Source organism: Sebastes fasciatus, chromosome 11, assembly GCF_043250625.1.
Source record: "Sebastes fasciatus isolate fSebFas1 chromosome 11, fSebFas1.pri, whole genome shotgun sequence".
Classification (NCBI taxonomy): domain Eukaryota; kingdom Metazoa; phylum Chordata; class Actinopteri; order Perciformes; family Sebastidae; genus Sebastes; species Sebastes fasciatus.
In genome coordinates, this window is record NC_133805.1 from 33,674,182 (window position 1) to 33,695,400 (window position 21,219).

The following is a 21,219-nucleotide window of genomic DNA, read 5'->3' on the forward strand; positions in this document are numbered from 1 at the left end:
AATCTCTTTTTTAATTTCATCATTTCTCTCTCCTCCTGATTTCTCTTTTCATATCTCATCCTGTTCCTCTTTTGTTTAACTCTCTTCCCGAGTGTTATCTCTTGTTCTTATCTCTCCCATGCTGCCTTGTCTTTTTCGCTAATACATTTTTTTTTGTTTTCCTCTTTGTTGGTCTCACTTTCATCTTTTGCTTTCACTGCCTCTCATTATTTCTCTGCCATCCGCTTACTTTCTTCTATCCAAAGCTCTCTCTTTCTTCTTTCTTTCCGCTTTACATTCTCTGACCTCTCAGTTCTACCCGTTCTTGCTCTTTAATTTTTCTCCCCCATGCTGTCTTCACGTGTTCCAACTTTGTTCTTTCTTGCCTCCGTCTCTTATTGCCCCCAGCCCATCCTTGTCTTGTTTTCCTAGATTTCCCTCCATCTCTATTCAACCTCTTCTTCCTTTCTTTGAACCGTACGGGTTCAAAGCTGAGAGGTTCCTTGAACCTTTTTCACTCAACTGTCTCTATTGCCCCTTATGTGACTTTTCTTTCTCTTCCTCCTCTAGTACCTCCTTATTTATTTTCATTTTAAGTCTCCATATTTTATTTAGAAAATCCATCAATACTATTCATCTGTTCTTCTCCTTCCTTTTAGTGCTGAGATACAATTTTTTCCTGTGTGGGGTCAATAAAGTCAATCTCATATCTCTTATCTCCCTGTCACAATCTTCAACCCTCCATCCAGCTCCGTGAATCCAGATGAAAATAACCCAGACGGCTCTTTCCAAAGGGAAGGCTTCGGGCGCCAGAGCATGTCGGAGAAACGCACCAAGCAGTTCGGAGACGCCGCTCAGCTCGAGATCATCAAGACACGCAAGTCCAAGAGCATGGATCTAGGTACAACTTTTCAAAACCTCCACGTGCCTTCCATAATTTGGGATGTTCATTAGATTCCAGGGAGATAAGACGTGTTGTCCAAACCTCCACCTGCTTTCAGTCAAACAATATGAACATGGCATATCCATGTCAGATATAGGAGGTTAACATATTATATCCTGTACATAATTCTGGCCTTCCTTAGCCTGTTGGTTTGCCCTTAGTGTCATATTTCCTTCTCATGTCAATCCCTTAATTCTTAAGAAACAGTTCAAGGTTAAGTATTAGCGACAGTCCTTCTCCTCAGCCGTACATTGTTGTTGCTCAGAATGTGATACGGATCAATCAGTATAAAGTATACACTACTTCTTTGGAGATTTCCAAGTGGTAAACCCAGAATTCCATGTTGAGAGGTAGAATTCCCTTTTATTTACCCCCAATAAACTTAGAATATAAGATGTGTTGGGTTAACTACCTTAAGAAAATGAAGCATTTATCAGGTTTGTGTACACATTTCATTAGTCATTTGCTACTTCCGTAGCGCACCTTGGCTAATTCGGTCTCTGTAAAACCTTTAAAAAAAAAAATCAGATTCCCTCTTTCTTCTAGCACATATCTCTGCACGCCCCGTGTTTCAAACATGGTCCTTGTATTTAAATGTAATCCACCTCCTTGCCTCCTGTATGGAAACAGACTCTGCATCTCTCACCAAAGTCAAGAACTTCACTGTGTTGATTCACCTTGAAATGGCTTCGAACAGTCGCTGATTGCTTTGGCTGCAACAGTCTCTCTGCTCGCACTCTCTATAATCATATCTAATCTTCCCGACCAGATTGCCGCTCTGTGCCGTGTTGATATCACAACAAGTCTGATTGCTATCCTCAAACCCTCTTTTCATTTCCCACCCACACACACCCCCCCACCCCCCCTCCACCTCCACCTCCTTGTCTCGCATGGCGTCCGATCCTAATTGAGATGAAGCAGTTTGTGATGTTTGCAGCGCTACCTGGATGTTGCATGTGGAATGTCATTTGCACTAACTGAAACCCCAAATGTTTGTATCCCTCCCCCTTCTTTACCTCCCCCTTCCTTTAACAGTAGCCGACGAGATTAACCTCACCCCTCGTCCCGAGACCAACACAGGTAAGGCACTGAAAGGTAGAACGGGTTACTTAACCTTCGCCACCATCACCATCACCACCACTTTTTTTTCCCTCTCAAGGTGCATAGTTAAGGCCTGGGACTGAGGGGTATAAGTGGTTTTATGTTGAATTAAAAGCCCAGAGGAGCTCTTATTCATTCAGAACGTATTGCTGTTTTATGATGTTATACCACATGATATTTTATTATCCGATCACATTTAGCACATTTTGACTCGTGCGCCGTAATTCATCCAGCAAAGAAGGGAAATTACCTGTACTATAATAGCCCTCATAGCAAATTCTGTATAATGTACATTTCCACACTTTATTCAATCAGTACAACGAAAGAGTCCAACTCACCACTGTGCTGCTCGGAGAAATACTGTTTCCATTCATTTTTCTATTTTTTTCTAATCCTTTCTACTTTGCTGTTGTTGTTTTTTTAATGCAATTTTAAAGGGATAGTTCTGATCTTTTGAAGTGGGGCTGTATGAGGTACATCAGTGTTAGTGTATTACCTACAGTAGATGATGGTCGGCACACCCCCAGTTTGGAGAAACAGACAGGAGACTCTCGGAGCAAAACAATGTACTGCTGTTGATGGGGGCAGCAGCTAAACAGATTTTAGCTAAAAAAATCATCAGTTTAAGTGTACGCTATATTTAGAATATTTTCACCATTTTACCTTGCCGTCAGACAACCCTTTCCGACGAGGAACTGGAGCCGTTATAACCATTCATCTATGTTCACTTCAAAGCCACCAGTCTCCATTGACAAAAACAGTAATTTTACCTCGTAGAACACGGTATTTGCTGATTTACTGCTTCCTTGATCGGTTAGTTAGTTTGTTATTGTGTGACTTTGGTGAACCTGAACTGACACTTTAAAACACCAAAGTAACACAAACACACAAACAAACTAACCAGCAGTAGACCAGCAACCCCTGTGTTCTGCAAGGTAAAATTACTGTTTTTGTCAATGCAGTCTGGCGGCTTTGAAGAGAGCATAAATATCAGCTTAGTTGGGGTGTCTGACGTTAAGGTAAAGTGGTGAAAATATTCTAAATATAGCGTACACTTAAACTGATTTGTTAGGTGTCTAAAATCCGTTTTGTTGCTGCCTCCGTCCACAACAGTACATTGCTTTGCTCCCGTGCTGGTACTCCTGTCTGTTTCTCCAAACTGGAGGCATGCCGACCGCCATCTACTGTAGGTAATACACTGACTATGGATAAATACCTCATATAACCCCATTTCAAATAATCAGAACTATCCCTTTAAACTACTATAAATTGTATCGCTTGCAACCTGCAGATGTTTCAAATTAAAAGCATACTAGGAAAGGGGGAAGATTATGCCCGATGAGCTGCTGAAAGACTTTTTTTAATTTGAAATACCTTTGCTGGAAGTGTAGAGATTCATTGACGGTAACGTAACAGTGATCAAAACAACGGCAAAGTAGCGCCAATTGGAATTAATGAGTGCATGAGAACAGTAGTTACTGTTAAAAAGAGAAACTCTTTGCAGCAGAGTAGAGAGTATGGCAAGAATACGTTGTCATACTGATATAATTACTGCTGTGGAAATAAACATTATGCTGATTTAAGACAATTGGTAAACAGAGTTTGCTGAGTTTGCAATAACAACAAACCGCTTTGACAGTGAATTAAAACAGGAGCAGATCAGAAAGAAGGAGGGCTTTTTACATAAATATTCTCAAGCACACTTATGAAAATTGGGGATATTAGAAATAAAACCCTGTCTCCGATATAAGCCAGACTATTTGAGAATGTGCACTCTGTGCAGATGCTCTGACAAAAGGTTATTGCTCTTTTGTTTGTTTGTTGCGTTTTTGTGACTAAATGCCACTGAGATAGTCTGCAAAACATTTCTCCATTTTAAATTGTTCGCCTTCAGCACCTTTTTAACGAATCAAAAGTGCACATAATTTCATAAAATCTATTCACATGTAGATGTAGGAAGCAAACTTTTTAACTGTACTTTATCAGTTTTTGTGTTATTTGGACAAAACCAACTTTATCCCCTCCGTCCCAGGTCCTTCATATCATCCCAGATCTACCTTTGCAGTCCATGTTTTCTTCATTTGCTCTTTGTATTGTAAGATATAAACAGGATTGGTGTTTAATTAGTTTAATGACACATTATACAACTTGGGGAAACACTTGTAGGTGCAGAGGTAAGCCAGAGTAAGAAGAGTCCGAGATTGCGTGCCAGGAACTATAAATGAAGTGCAACCTGTCTCCGCGGCTTTGCAGAACAGATCGATTCATAACTGGTGCAGAACGTGACACTAATTGTACAGGAACAACAGTGATGGACATTAAATTGCACTTATTGATCTATAAATACAAATTCAGTGGCTATAGCTCGCAGATGATGCTTCAGAAGGTTTAACCACCGCTCCGCTCTTTATGCATTTGTGTAGTGTTCTCTCTGCGTTTGGCGTTTCGCTCGCTCTTTGACAAGACAAATTTGTCAGACTGCAGAGTGAAGACTCGCAGTCCTCGCCACAGTCTGAGGTCGCTGCCGAACATGGTCGTGAAAGCAGTCGGGTGACTACAGATTTGATTTTCTCCCTTTTGCCTCAGATGCGGCTGTAGCACTAATTGTTTTGTGTGTGTGCGTGTGCATGGAGAGGGACAGCAGAAAAAGCACTCTGTCCTTGGTTAAGGCAGTGAGCTGACAGCGAGTCATCCGTCATTGTCAAGTCTTGTATATTTTCACTGTCGCATCGACTGAATAGAAGGCTTGCCTCTGATATCAGAGACTTGGACAAAAGGATGGATCCCGCTGAAGGAAGACGTGTAGAGGAGGAGAAAGAGAGAGAGAGAGAGATGAGGGGTTTAGAGTGTCAGACGGGAGCTGTCTCGGTAACTCGTAGGTATGGCTGTGAACTCTCACTTAATAATAAAGTGTGAAGACAGAAACGCAGAGAAAAAGTGCGGCGAGAGGGTCGAAAGAGGTCTTGTGGAAAAGCACAAATGGATACATTGATTAGAATTGAATACTTTGGTTGAAACCTTTTAACTGTGTGTAGGCAGCCATGAGATGGAGAGGAGATTTGTTTCCAACTTTCTGTCGTGTTATGGTATCATGAGTCGGCAAATAAGAGATTGTGCGTTGCATATTTTATAAGGTGTGTCTGCCAAACAGTGGCAACAGATGAGTCAGCTGTACGATTACATAATGTGACAACAAGTAGGAAAAGTTCACAATTTAGCATCCTAAAAAATCTATCAACTGTCATCACTGTGGCATTATCTACTGGTCTCCAATCAGTCCATCTAAAATGTGAACGTGATGTGAGAGGACTTGTTTCTGGTGATCATCAAGTTGCCTTTCACTGCAAATTTAAACTTTTAACTGGTTATCAAACAGACTCAATAAAGCTGAAGTAGGCGAGATTGGAGCGAATATGATTAAAAAAAGTTAGTTTTATAAAACTGTCGCTATATCCTGACAGTAGTGCATGAAACAGGTAACCTGAAATGTGCCTCTCTGTGTCCTCCGGTGCTCCTAACGGCATCTGCAAGATTTCACATACCGGAGGAAAACAAGCAGTAAGAGCTGATCTGAGGTCCGCTGTCCAGCTGCCGTCTATGAGAGCCAGCTGTCAATCACCTGCGAACTTCGACCAAACGGTCAAACTAGGCAGCGCTGATCAAATATGAATCAATATTCTGTTACGTTAATGTCTATTTCTCTCCTCAGATGTTTTCAGAATCATCTTGTAGTGCACTGTTTAGCTATAAAATGAGAAAGTTTGTGACGCCGCCGCAATTGTGAAATCTGGTGAAGGAACGCTAAGTTTTGGTCACATGACCGGAGTACAGCCAATAGGAACGATCTCTCAATGAAATTACCTGCGATTGGTCAAAGTCTTTGGTCTCAAAGCAGAAGTCTAGTTATCTCTCAGAACACTTGAATTACAATATGCTGAAAGGTTATTATGAAATTTTTGACCAAAAAGAAGCGCAAAATATACTGACTACTGCCACTTTAAATCCTGACGCCTCTATATGACCTACGAATATCGGCTATTTCTATATAGTTATTCTTAATGCTTGTCATCGGTGCCACCAAGTCGGATTCTTCGCAATATTATGCAGGTTCACCAGGAACTCCTTCAGCTCAGAATCCAGCAGGGCCTTCGGGCAGCAACCAGCCCACCGCGGACAGACCCAGATCTGGCTTCGCTGCCGCCTTCGACATGCAGTCGGAGCTCTGGTGGAAGGTCGGGAGGTCGAGAGCTCCTCCAGCTCCTCCGGCTAGTTGCAGAGATTTGCCTTGCAGCTCCGCTGGTCCCTGCCGGGAGCTAACACAGGCCGTAATGCTGGGCCCGCTAGAGCAGCGGTCCCCAACCTTTTTAGCGCCAAGGACCGGTTTAACGTCAGACAATATTTTCACGGACAGGCCTTCAAGGTGTGGCGGATAAATACAACAAAATAAAATGATACGACCGGCATAAAAACAGTGGTATATTGTAAATATAATAATAAACGTGAATGCACTGTGTACTCATATGCAACTTTATTAGCAGCGTCCTCTTAACATCGCGCCAACAACATAACATGAGTATCATCCTCTCTGCCCCCTAACGCTCTCTGGTCGCTATGGTAACGTTTAAACATGCCTACAAAAATAAGATACAGATACACCACAAAAACGAATATAAAGTGCATGAAAAAATTAACTCACCATAACGCTAAATCAATGTGAGCCCTGAGCTTGTTTCTCTGCAACGAGACGGTCCCATCTAGGGGTAATAGGAGACAGTGACACCCGAAGTGTGTTGCTTATGTCCAGTCTACTCCGTAATTTAGTTTTGGTTGCTGTCACTGCAGAAAACCCCGCTTCACACAGATAGGATGTCGGAAATGGCAACAGGGTTTTCAGTGCTGTTGTGGCGATCTCAGGGTATTCTGCCGAGACTTTAATCCAGAACACCGGCAGAGTTGTTGTCTCGAACACACTTTTAAGGCCGCCGTCATTTGCGATCTCCAGCAGCTGATCTTCTTCTTGCACAGACATGCTGGATTCTCCTGGTTTGTTGACAAATGGGTCGCGGATCCATTCCTTGGCAGTTCGTGGGTCTTTTGTGGTTGGGAAGTAGCGCTCGAACTCTTTTAAAAGCAAAGACAGGTGATCGTGCACCAGCTGGGAGAATGAAGGCTCGGGCTCAGTCTCACCCAAAATCCCCGCTAATGTTTGAAACATGTCCAATATGCCTCTGTTCACGCGCCGTCCCCACAAATCCAGTTTGGCTTTAAATGCAGCTACTTTATCTGCCAGCTTGAAGACTGTTGTCATTTTCCCCTGAAGTGACAGATTGAGCTCATTGAGCAGGTTGAATATGTCGCACAAGTAAGCCAGTTTTGCGACCCATTCCTCGTCACTGAAATGTGCTGCCAGCGGTGACTTCTTTTCTGACAGAAATCTCTGCAGCGGCTCTCGTAACTCAAACACTCTGGCCAGCGATTTCCCTCGGGATAACCATCTTATTTCTGTGTATAAGAGAAGGCGTCTGTGCTCCGCGTCCATCTCATCACAAAGCTGCTCAAACAGGCGCGAGTTAAGGGCGTGTGCTTTGATGTGGTTAATAACTTTAACAACATCATTCAATACGCTGGAAAGTTCTGGTGGCATTTTTCGGCTAGCCAGCATTTCCCTGTGAATGACACAATGCGTAGATTCACATTCAGGTGCAACCTCCTTAATCCGAGCAGTTAAACCAGACAGCCGTCCGGTCATGGCAGCAGCTCCGTCTGTGCATATGCCGACACAAAAGGACCATTTCAGTTTCCCTGACATATAATCATCCAGCGACTTGAATAGTTCTGTGGCTGTGGTTTTGGTTAGCAACGATAGTGCACATAACATATCCTCATGCACATCCTCCTGATAAAGATATCGCACATAAACAAGTAGTATTGCCTTGTTGTCAACATCTGTAGACTCGTCAACCTGGAGTGAGTACCACGGTGATGTATTAATCCTCTCCAACAATTGTGTCTCAATGTCTTCTGCTATTTCCTCAATGCGCCGAGTGACGGTGCTAGCCGACAGAGGCACCTGTGCTATCTTTTTAACCGCAGCCTCTCCTAGAAGTTCACGGCAAATGTCTTTAGTGGCGGGCAGAATCAATTCTTCACCAATAGTGAATGGCTTCTTAGCCTTAGCAATACGGTTAGCCACCAAGTATGATGCTCTCAGTGCACTCGCATTTGTTGATGTGGTGGCCCTCAGTAATTGCTTCTGTCCTTCTTGTTCCCGCTTTTTTCTTTCAAAATACTCCAAAGGCTTGTCTTTTAATGCAGGGTGCTTGGTCTCCAAGTGGCGAAGCAGTTTTGAAGGCTTCATTGCCTCATTAGAGAGCCGGTCGCCGCATAGTATGCAGAGCGGGCTTGGTGCGTGGGAGTCACCTGTCGCGATAAATCCATATTTTAAGTAGGACTCCTGGTATTGTCTGTTAAATGCAGCTTTCTTTTTCTTGGAAGTCGTTGGCCCTTCTTCTGTCTCTTCACTGGGCCTTTTCCCCTTCCCAAAGAAACTCTCCAAAGACGTCTGTTTTTTACTCATTTTGCTAGCTTGTGGGTTAAATTTTAGCATTAACGTATCACTACGATGTAACGGAGAGAATCCGGTCATTTTTCAAAATAAAACATCATTCAGATTCAGATAATAAATAAAACGGAAATAATGTAAGTTATTTATTCTTTCTGTGCGGCCCGGTACCAAATGACCCACGGACCGGTACCGGTCCGCGGCCCGGGGGTTGGGGACCGCTGCGCTAGAGGGAAGGGAGGCATGGGAGAACCAGAACCAGGGCCGCGTGGGGCAGACTGTCAAACCCTGCATCAGTAAAATTTTCTAAAGAGACTCTAGTGCTCGGAAACACAACCGCTTTTGTCCACAGGGACCGCAAAAACCAACAGAAAATGAAAGTTCCTCGTAGTAGCGTAGTAGTAATGTTCTTTAATTAAAGTAGCTACCATTGTTTATTCTGACTCTGAGTGATCTGCTTTTACTTTGAAAATCTGAAATCATCTCGTTACAATGACATTTTTAGGCTATAGATACTGTAATCATCTTTAAGGTGGATATTTAGTGTGAACATTATGACAGTTTGCAATCTAATACCCATTTAATTTACCTAATGTTGTGGGCTAATAGATTTCACCCTGTTTTTTCAAGTGTCCCGGGTTTATTTTCACTTTTATGGGCCCCTGGTGTCACTTTACCAACATTTAAGAAAAATCCCTAGTGCCCAGTAAGTATAAATGATCCATGGTCCATTTCCCAAAGCCAAAACACAACCATCCTGCTGAAACCCAAGCCCGTGGCAGTTCTGAGAGATGGGATATAGTAGCCCTCGTCTCCTGAGCTGTGATTGGCCGAGAGGTTTATTGACACAGGCCCTTGCCACATGTTGGACGAGGACACTTCAGTGATGGAGGACAATGCTGGACTGTTGGCAGCAGACTTTGTCCAAACTTTTTTATCATTCATCATAAATCCCTGTGAAAAAGTGTCCCGTGAGTGAAGTTCACATTCAGAGTCCATTTAAATTCATTTGGAGAAGTAGGAATTATATCCTGGAGTTAATCATTTGCTCTTCATGAAACAGGAGTCAGTGGTATCGTGTTGTAGTTTAGTGTTGCTCAGTAGGTGGGGAGCGGCCCTTAAACTGTCAAGCAGCATTGTAGTGACACATGATACGGACATCCAGTCAGGGATCATCATAACACTGATGAATGTCTTTTTAGGAAAAAAAAAGACCAAAACAAAAAGTTTGGTAAACTGGATGCTGTGGTTACCATTTAGGCCGCCCATTTTCCAAGAATTCACACAACCTGGGCGTAATTTAGATAAAAGACAGATAACTAGAAATGTGTTAATATCTGGAAGACACTTTTGTTTACATTTTGTGGTGTTTGTGTCACTTTTGCAGATGCAAATTACCACATTTTGGAGAACCATCTTCAGTTAGTGTCCTTTCTCATTATATAGTGAACTGTATAGAAATGACAGAGACAGTCAGTGGAATCAAATGATAGGTGATTTCCTCCATGCAGGCTGAATCAATAACCCTCCAGTTGCCAGTAGTTCCAGGTGCATCTGGTGTCAACACCAATCTGACCTCTCCTTGTTCCAGCTGCGACACGATTGCTCTGTATTTGTTATTGTAAGCCTGTCACTGCTTAACTTGGTGCGATCGTGTTTATCTGCACACGAGTAGTAGATTGTCACTCTGTTCAAACACACTGACGCAGATTACTCCAAACTGGACTGACTGGTTGCCAGATTTGAAATAATCCATTTAGCTGTCTTTTTTACATTTCTGTCAGACACTATATGTGAGCTGTGTTCCCAGACCTGATTATTTGCAAGTTTTATGTCAAAAAAGATGAGCACACTTAAGGTACTAGTGCAGTACCTGTTAAAAACATGCCTGTTCAGAACGGGGCTGAAAGCTTGACTTGTGGTGTTACTGCTTGCAGCTTCACACTCGACACTGCGCTTCCTTGGATCCTGAGCAATACACCTGCCATGACATAGTGGCGTCACACACACCAAGTCGCAGCTACTCATGGTCAGAAACACCTGTAAATACACTCTGGTTCACGGAAAACATCAAACACCAAAGTTACGGTTACTTGCGGTCAGGAACATCGCTGAAATACACTCAGCGGAGGTAATTTCCAAATAGGCATATTAGTCGCTTGCTTTGACAAAACCGCCACGGTTATAAAGAAGATCATGGATTTAATTAGTGGTTGTATTTCTCTGGTGGTGACATTATTTGTGTTATAAGTTAGTATCAAGTCTTACACTGGGGGAAATACAGTCTTCCTTACGTAGAAAAAAACACACCCAAGTTGCAGTTTACTTACGGTCACACGGTGAAATACACCAGTTGGCTATCCGCTTATGTTGACTCTTTGTTTGGTGGTAAAGTAAACTGCTGTCATTGAGCTGCAGTCAGCCCGCTGCAGACGATATGATGGAAGCCCCGCCCCCGCTGCTGCACAGAACGCTGGTCGCTTGTTTATTCAAAGTTTATTAATATTGAACATGTTGTGTCCAAATTGCACCAAATTCAAAAAAAAAAAACACTCCTTTGGGTTTCCACCAATAAACCCGCCAAGTGTGAAGTAGATCGGATGAGCAGACATACAGACAGACTCGCTTTTTAGTTAGATTTTATTCCAAATTTTCTAAGTCCACTCTCTGTTGCCAGGTAGGCCTGACTGAACAGAAACCTCATCACCAGGTTATTTGAAAGCCTTTCTATAAGAAAACAAGTTTTTCATGTTTGTGACTAAATGCCATTTGTCAGATCTCCAACACAGTGTAAATGATCCTCTCTTTTTTTGAGACTGCCACTGAAGTGTGACTGGAGTGAATGGCGCTGGGCAAAGCATTTAAATAAAGTGGGTGTGCAGCGTGGAAAGCCCATCAGCCCGGCTCTCAGTGAGACGTTAAGGGAACAGGACAGGCTGATGAAAATGAATGGGATGACGCCAACCCACTCGCTTGTTCACTCTGCATTTATTCAATTTTCCTTTTCTATTTTTTTTCCTCTCTGTCTTTATTCTTTTTTTTTTGGTCAGTCCCACTGTAAACAAGAAGATATATGTTTTAGATTATTCTACAACACTGGCAGGTCATTTGAATACATTTCAATATATTTTAGCCTAATTGATTGTACAAACAATTTACTTTGTTTCAAGAAAACCAAATGCATTAGGCTTAGAATAATAACTGAAATCGCAAAACGACAACCAATACAGTAAACATAATGGGACTAAAATAGGTCCCTTAGCCCCTAATCAAGACACAAATCCATAAAAATGCGTCACAAATATATTGTTTATTTTTTTTTAAAAAGGAGCAGAAAATTCTGGACACTGCTTTTAGCAAAAATTACTCCAAACAGGAGTAAATCTTTCCGTCTTTGATATTTTTTTGTCTATCTCCTGCTTCTTTCCTCACCTCTCCTTTCACTCTTTGTTTCTCTCTCTCTTTCTCTTCACTTTCCTCCCTCATGGTGCCACATGTTAATCTGTCAGGCCTTGTGTATTTCACAGCCCTCTGCTACAGTAGCTCTAACGTGACACCACCCAGGAGATTAGGACTCTTCCATTTACCGTCATACCTCCTCACCTTATCTGCGTACATTCATTTGCCACCTCAGCCGGTGAGAGGAGCCATATGGGAACAAAAATTATGCCGGCACCACTGTACAAATAGTCTTAGTTTAATTAAACTGTCATGTTTCTCCTATTTTGCTGATGGTTATTTTCATTCTGAGCCACATCTTGTAATGAAATTTGTAGTAAGTCAGGAAGAATGTTACACGCACGCTCACACACACACACACACACACACACACACACACACACACACACACACACACACACACGCACACACGCACACACACACAATCGATCAGCTTCCTTCTCTGTTTAAATATGGTGTGCTGTTGTCAGAGTTGCTTATTGGTCCTCTGAGGGCATGATCAGGTAGACCAGGTGTTTCTTCTTCACTCATTGAGCAGAGATGCTCCACTATAGCGATAGCAAGAACACTAAGACCTTGTTCAGACTGCCAGTCCAAATCTGTTTTTTGGCGTATTCAGATTGTATCCAGATTGATTTTAGAAAGTCTGGACAGCAAAAAGCAAATCTGATCCAAACTACATTTGGAGGTGGTTTGAAATGCAAATTCCATTCGGATTTCTACAGATGTGTCTCAGTCCAAACGCTCTGGCCACTCAAATCGGATTTTAAAGTGTCTTTTGCATCACTCGCAAGGCAACACACATACACATACACATACACATACACATACACATACACACACACACACTGCTTTGCGGATGGCACCACACCTCTCGCTGCAAAGTGAAGCAGGCCAGGACTGTAGCATGGAACATCGCAATGTATACCAGCCTCCTCCGTTGATTGTATGGAGCGATTGTTTGGAGGGTGAAATGATGCAAATAGGTCTATCTGCGAGTGCACAGTACTACAGGACACACCTAATACATGATATGCCTTCGAAAGAGTCAAATTTTGATTAGGTTAAGGGACACAAACAACTTGGTTAGGTACCAAAACTACCAGGTTAGGTCTATGTGCCACAACTACTTGGTTAGGTGTCAAAACTACTTGGTTAGGTTTAGGCACAAAAACTACTTGTTAAGGTTTAGGCACAAAAACGATTTGTTTAGGTGTAGGCCCAACAACTACTTGCTTAGGCTTAGGCACAAAAACTACTTGGTTAGGTTTAGGCACAAACATTTCTTGGTTAGGTGCCAAAACTACTTGGTTAGGTTTTGGCACAACAACTACTTGGCTAGATTTAGGCACAACAACTACTTGGTTAGGTTTTGGCACAAAAACTACTTGGCTAGATTTAGGCACAACAACTACTTGGTTAGGTTTAGGCACTAACACTACTTGGTTAGGTTAAGGCACAAACACTACTTGGTTAGGTTTAGGTACAAACACTACATGGTTAGGTTTAGGCACAAACACTACTTGGTTAGGTTTAGGCACAAAGACTACTTGGTTAGGTTTAGGCACAAAAATGTCTTGGTTAGGTTTTGGCACAACAACTACTTGGCTAGATTTAGTCACTACAACTACTTGGTTAGGTTTTGGCACAAAAACTACTTGGCTAGATTTAGGCACAACAACTACTTGGTTAGGTTTAGGCACTAACACTACTTGGTTAGGTTAAGGCACAAACACTACTTGGTTAGGTTTAGGTACAAACACTACATGGTTAGGTTTAGGCACAAACACTACTTGGTTAGGTTTAGGCACAAAGACTACTTGGTTAGGTTTAGGCACAAAAATGTCTTGGTTAGGTTTTGGCACAACAACTACTTGGCTAGATTTAGTCACTACAACTACTTGGTTAGGTTTAGGCACAAAACCTTCTTGGTTAGGTGCCAAAACTACTTGGTTAGGTTTTGGCACAACAACTACTTGGCTAGATTTAGGCACAACAACTACTTGGTTAGGTTTTGGCACAAAAACTACTTGGTTAGGTTTAGGCACTAACACTACTTGGTTAGGTTTAGGCACAAACACTACTTGGTTAGGTTCAGGTACAAACACTACATGGTTAGGTTTAGGCACAAAGACTACTTGGTTAGGTTTAGGCACAAAAATGTCTTGGTTAGGTTTTGACACAACAGCTACTTGGCTAGATTTAGTCACTACAACTACTTGGTTAGGTTTAGGCACAAAAAATAACTTTGTTAGGTTTAGGCACAAAAACTTATTGGTTAGGTGCCAAAATTACTTGGTTGGTTTCGGCTCAAAAACTACTTGGTTAGGCTTAGGCACAAAAACTATCAGATATTATGTCAGGGGTTGTGTTGTGTAGTGAAATGGGCGTGTCGTGTAGCCTGTGAGACTGCAGAAAGATCCTTCTCAAAGGATGGATCTCCATTTCTCATGCATCCACGTTGGAAAGCCGTGTCATGTCTTGCCACAAAAATCTGATCTCTTGCAAATAAGAGTGTGGACAGTCCGTCTTAAAGATCTGATTTGAGAAACAATACTGATTTGCCTGCAGTCTGAACATAGTGTGTAATTACTGATACATAGCTGGTTTTAAATATAAATAATGATTTTATTGTTCACCGGCAGCAGGAGTCATAATGCGAGACTGACATTGGTTGTGCCTCATTTTTGCCGTATTGTTTATTCTATGCATCCAGTCTACTTTTGCCAGACACGTATGCATAATGGAAGCTTGGAATAAACCTTTCTGAGTGCTTCTTAGTGTCTCTGAAATGGTGTTGTAGTATTAGTATTGTTAGCCAGAGATCTCTTCTACAGTTAAAACAACAAAAATGTGGTACAAAAAGAAAGCTAGAGTATGCAGCCTGAGAATGATGTGGTTTATTTCCCAGTTCTGCGTTGTTGCCATCGCACTTACCGCATGTGCTAATGGCATTTTCAGTGGACATTCACCTTGAGGGTCACTGTGAGGTTGGCTGGAGCAAATCCCTAAATCCACCACAAAAATAAAAATGCACTAAAATGACTCGGCAGTGAAGACTCTGAGATCATACTTGGACAGCTTTAAAGTTGCTGGTCATTTGGAATTGGCAGGAAGTGGCTCGTTGTGAAATATGTGTCATATTGCTTAGTCAGTCTTTTATGTTGAAAGAAAGTCTCTCATCCTCTCAATCCATCCTCTTAAATCATCCTGTTAAGTCATATTGCAACATAACTCATGATCATGTTGCTTCTCTTGCACTACATCATCCTTTATCCTTGAGAAAAATGTAACACAGCCAAGGTCAATGTGTTCATATTGATTTTGTTATTTATTACTGCACCAAAAGATGGGACGAAGGGTGTTGCACGTTGTGTAGAAATAGAATAACAGAAGTAAATCTAGATTTTAGGCTTTTGGTCTATCTTCTTAATGTAATAAAAAATATTAGAAGGAAACGGATAATAATAAATGAGCCCAAAAATTGGGACAACCTTTCACTATAATTATATGCTTATTGATTGCTTAAGATGTTGGCCATAGTTGTACATACTTCCAGTACTTTTTTACTGCATTGTTGCTGTACTGCACATATTTTGCTCCATTCCCAAGAGGAATTTCTTGAGAAAATTTAGATTTGCCTCCCTTCTCTGCTATTTGAAGTTAATAAGAATGACCTAGTAGCTGGTTAGCTGTAATTGGTGTAGAATAGAATTGGACTGAAGTTCATCATTGGATACTACAGTATGCAGTATTAGGATAAGGTATTGATGGGCCATCATTGTCATAAATTGTTGTTTTATTTTCCTACAGTACATATCTCTGTATCGTCCCATCAGGTTCTTCCACAAAGGATGTGGGACCATCACTAGGCTTAAAGAAGTCCAGCTCCCTCGAGAGCCTCCAGACGGCTGTTGCCGAGGTAACCCTCAACGGGGACCTCCCCTTCCACAGACCACGCCCCCGTATCATCAGGGGGCGGGGCTGCAACGAGAGCTTCAGAGCAGCTATCGACAAATCCTACGACAGACCAGCTGCGACGGAAGAAGACGATGAGGGCATGGAGACATGTAAGATATCCAACATTTACATATCGGATGACAGTTCACAAGACTGTCCCGTTTCTGAAAGATTACAGGTTTGAGCCCAAAACGAACGAAAGTATCATATCCGTCAGCAGTTGGGAGTCCTGTCAGTGTCCTTCAGCAAGGAACTTCAACTTCAGTCACTCTATCATTTCTGGAACATGTCTGATATATGAAATTGTACAATGGTGCTTCAGTGACAATGCATTCTGGGTTACTGAGATGACATTAACACAACAATGATAAACAATAACACGGAGTGATATTGAAACTGTTAATGTGCCGGCCACTAAAACTTGGATGTGGCTTCCATACTCATGCATGGGAGTGACAGCATTCTGACTAATGCTCAATATCTGGCAGCTGATTGTATTACTGCTTGTGGCAATGGCATACCGCTGACTCAGGATGTAGCTATTCACTGCATTAGATGTCAAATGCACACAGTCAATATGAGACATCTTAAAGTGTCAATAGACACTTTTTTTGTTTTGATTTATTATTATGAAGTAAAAATGTTGTTTGCACAATATAATGACGACAGAATAATGAAAAATACTTGTTTAGATTTAGGCACAAAATACTTGGTTATGTTTAGGCATAAAAAACGTCTTGGTAAGGTGCCAAAACTACTTGGTTAGGTTTAGAAACAAAAACTACTTGTTAAGGTTTAGGCACAAAAACTACTTGGTTAAGTTTAGGCACAAAAATGTCTTGGTTAGGCGCCAACACTACTTGGTTAGATTTCGGCACAACAACTACTTGGTTATGTTTATTCACAAAAACTACTTGGTTAGGCTTAGGTACAAAAACTATCAGAAGTTATGTCAGGGGGTGTGTTGGGTAGTGAAATGGGCGTGTCGTGTAGCCTGTGAGACTGCAGAAGACTGTGTGACTCAAAGGATGGATCTCCATTTCTCATGCATCCACATTGGAAAGCCGCGAATAATGACACCATCTGCATTTGGATTGGTTCCCTATAAGCGGGAAAAATGAAGGCTCAAATTTGTATTAGTTTTACTCTGCCTTATAATACTGAGATTGGGGTTTATAGTTCCAATTGGGATTTGTACGGTTGTTTCTTGCTTTGGACAATAGCCAAGACCAGCGAAGAAACAAACATCTATGTTTGTTTCTGGCTGCTAGCGTTAGCCATGTTGCTAAAGACAGCTAACGCTAACGCTAGCAGCCAGAAATAAACCTCTATGATTCGTTGTCCGTTTGATAATCTAAACAAAGAACATGTCTTCTTGCATCCTTTTACGGCTAAATCTTACTTTGATTAATTCAATTATTCTTCTAACTGTGAATGACACAATATGGAATGTTTATTAAAATAACTATTTTCATGGGTAGCCTACCGCAATACAAAATTCATAATCTCCCAGAGCAACAGGAACACCCGTGAATTCTTTCCAAGCTATGGGTTGTATTATGTTGCACTGCGTTCATACAAGATGACAAAATACCCACACTATGCCGTCTCGTTCCTGATTCTTCTTCATTTATGACTTCAAATGTTTCAGAGACAGGCGGTCTTATACCTCCTCTTTTTCTTTTCCACTTTTTAAATGCCATGTCCTCATAAAATGAAATAAGAATTGGGGACGAGACAGCAGTGTGCTGGTATTTCATCCCACTAATCTATTATACCACAAAAGAAACCAGTTCAAGAGTTTGATTCTATAATCCTTTATATCCATTTTAAAGCCCAAATAATGTTTTCTTTCTGAAGTGAATCTCATATTTTGGTTTTGAGTTACATGCCATAATACCATCAAATCCTCATTTTCTTCATTTTCTAAGAGTCAGTGTCGAATGGTCTCTAAAGATTACTATCTCAAATATGTAATTAAATTATAGTAAGCCCCTTTTTTTGCGCTTAGAGATATAATTGCACATTTATGAGACTTATAGATTTTCCTTTATTAGGCTTATGGATTGTCATATGTGTAAGAAGATATGAATATGTTCTCCATTCTCCCCCCATGTTTCTTTCTGTGTCCCTCTCCTTGCATGTCTTTCCCTCTGTCCAGTGGAGGAGGACACAGAGGAGAGTTCGAGATCAGGGAGAGACTCCGTGTCCACGGTGGCCGACCAGACCCCGCTGTCCGGCACCGAAAAGCCCCTGGTCAACGGCACTAATCGCACCAAAGAGGAGAAGAAGAAAGACAAAGACAAGGGAGGGAAGGAGAAGAAGAAGCAGCAGGAGGGAGGGAAGGAGAAAGAGAAGGGGAAAGCCAAGAAGGGCATGCTGAAAGGACTCGGGGACATGTTCAGGTACGTAATAACAACTTCTTACCAATTCAGTTTAATTACATTCTTTGAGGTATTTCTTTGTTTTATGTCAATATTTTATTTAGGCATTTTAAATGTATGCCAATCAGGTAGGAACAGTTGTGCAGCAGACATAATAGCAAGTCTCCTTAAACAGTAGAAGACTCTGCAACTGTGTGAGAACACACTGTAATAAGTACAGTGTGTTCAGAGCTTATCTTGTGTTTGTTGTAAGCACATTGTGTAGCAGACAGATTTTCATTCAACACTTTTACTGTATTATCTGCTCATTTCACAACGCTGGCACAAAACTTTCCTAGACTATACTCTGAATCAGAGATCAGGCGGTGACTGTGATGCGTTCAATATCAGTGCATCTGTCCAAGACACACTGATTAATATCTACTGCAAACAGCTGATACGTCCTTTATTGAGTGAATTGTGTGTGCTTTCCTCCTTTGTGAAGAAAGAAACCCTTAAATCACCAGGTTGGTACGTGCGTTAACTAGGGCTGTCAATCGATTAAAATAGTTAATCGCGATTAATCGCAAATTAATTGCACATCCTGTTCAAAATGTATCTTAAAGGGAGATTTGTCAAGTATTTAATACTCTTATCAACATGGCAGTGGGCAAATATGCTGCTTTATGCAAATGTATGTATATATTTATTATTGGAAATCAATTAACAACACAAAACAATGACAGATATTGTCCAGAAACCCTCACAGGTACTGCATTTAGCATAATAAATATGCTCAAATCATAACATGACAAACTGCAGCCCAACAGGCAACAACAGCTGTCAGTGTGTCAGTGTGCTGACTTGACTATGACTTGCCCCAGAACTGCACGTGATTATCATAAAGTGGGCATGTCTGTAAAGGGGAGACTCATGGGTACCCATAGAACATTCACATATCTGGAGGTCAGAGGTCAAGAAACCCCTTTGAAAATGGCCATGCCAGTTTTTCCTCGCCAAAATGTTGTGTAAGTTTGGAGCGTTATTTAGCCTCCTTCACGATAAGCTAGTATGACATGGTTGATACCGATGGATTCCTTAGGTTTATTAGTTTTCTTATGATGCCAGTATCTTCACTCTAGATTTTTAAAAAACTGAGCCCGCTACAACTTAAAAATTACAAGTTACGTTTATGCGTTAAAGAAATTAGTGGCGTTAAAACGATCTTGCGTTAACGTGTTATTATCGCGTTAACTTTGACAGCCCTAGTGACAACACATGGACACGCTGTAATATTCAGATAAAACAATCAACCACACTTTTTGAAGGCTTGGATGTACCTAAAAGAGCTACATGATGTGCTGTGTGAGTGACAGATGAACAGGACAGGCCTGAGCTGTGAAGGAAACACTAATTAGACTCCAGACAACTCTCTGACCTTTGTGGTTTATTTTCCAGTTATTAATTCCGTCACCGCAGCCTCTAACATTTTACCTGCCAAACAATCCCATATAGCTAAACTGACAGAAATGTTCTCTCCTACACACACGTCCCATTAGTGTATAGTCTATACATTTCCTCCCCTTTCTCCGTCCCCATTACCATTGGTGTCCAGGTCATTTGGTGTGTCCTCCCTCCATCTGAGTGGTTGGGAAGCCTCTTGGGCCGGGGCCAGTAATATATCCGTATATCATATTAGCCAAAGTGGCGGTGACAGGGAAGGGAAAACAGTGACTCTTGTGTGAGAGTGGAAGGTAATGAGGTCCACAGAGATGGAGAGAGAGAGAGAGAGAGAAAGAAAAGATGGAAAGGGAATGGGTGGAATGGGTAGTGGAAGACAAACAAAATGGAGACAAACTGAATGACAGAGACTGACAGAGGTGTAGTCAGCTGGAGGAGGATTTCAGCTGTGAGATGTCAAAATACATTGTGGATTAAAGTGTTGAAGTGTATACATTTATTTTTTTTACTCTGTAAATATCAATTTCATAAAATAATCTCAACTCAATGTCCACTTTCTTTATCTGGGGCTTTCAGCTCCATCTCACAGTCTTCATCAGCAGATGGAATGATCATTGAGAAGCCTCAGGTGATTAGGTCATATAGTGTACATTATAATGGTCACCGGAAGACAACTGAGCCATCTTTAATGACAACTGAAAGCTAGTAATTGGCCCATAAGTTTAGATAATTTTTTGTTAAACTAATTTCATCTTTGTTGTCAATATATAAAGAAAAAACGGATGTAGACTGTGGGTATAAGCCTGCCAGTGGCCGTCCGTTTCAGCCAGCGTTCTCCTCCCCTTCCTATATTTTGCAAGGGCACCGTCGTTACATCCTGTGCTCAGCGCCGCCCAACACGTTTGTGATTGGTTTAAAGAAATACAAACAAACCAGAGCGTTCTTTTCCCCTTTACCAGAATGATATTGTGTGGCATACTTAAAGTGGCAATATCCAAGATTTTCATTTAAATAAATGTCTGTTAAGTCACTATCTATAGCCAAATGAGTTAACACAATGATGACTGAGCCTATGGCCCACTGATGAAAGTATTGCATTATTTACTGTATATATTTGCAGTATTATTATTATTATTATTATTATTATTATTATTATTATTATTATGAACTGGGTGTCTGTGGTGACATTCTCAGATAATTAGAGTTTTTCTCCATTGTATACACACTAAAATGGAACTATGCACACTATTCTTAAAACTTGAAGCTCATGTACATAGAAATAGAATTTTTCTATTCTATTTCTATGTACATGTATCAACTAAAAGACTCCAGACTGCTAAACTCTGAGCACAATTCATTGTTTTCACTCAAATAGAAATTCTAAATCAACC

General features: G+C 41.2%; 1 protein-coding gene across 7 annotated transcripts in view; it reads left to right on the top strand.

Moving 5' to 3' along the window:
- Positions 1–21,219, top strand: part of pard3ab (par-3 family cell polarity regulator alpha, b) — a 336,764-nt gene that overhangs the window by 220,160 nt on the left and 95,385 nt on the right. For 6 of the 7 annotated variants that reach the window (XR_012595967.1, XM_074652318.1, XM_074652319.1 and 3 more), the window contains 4 exons: positions 729–880; positions 1,958–2,002; positions 15,884–16,114; positions 18,166–18,409. Coding sequence is in view for 6 of the 7 variants with exons in the window: in XM_074652318.1 (XP_074508419.1) it covers positions 729–880; positions 1,958–2,002; positions 15,884–16,114; positions 18,166–18,409 (672 nt within the window). In the remaining variant the exon portion in view is untranslated. The remainder of the gene's footprint in view (positions 1–728; positions 881–1,957; positions 2,003–15,883; positions 16,115–18,165; positions 18,410–21,219) is intronic. The other variant, XM_074652320.1, reaches the window with a different exon arrangement.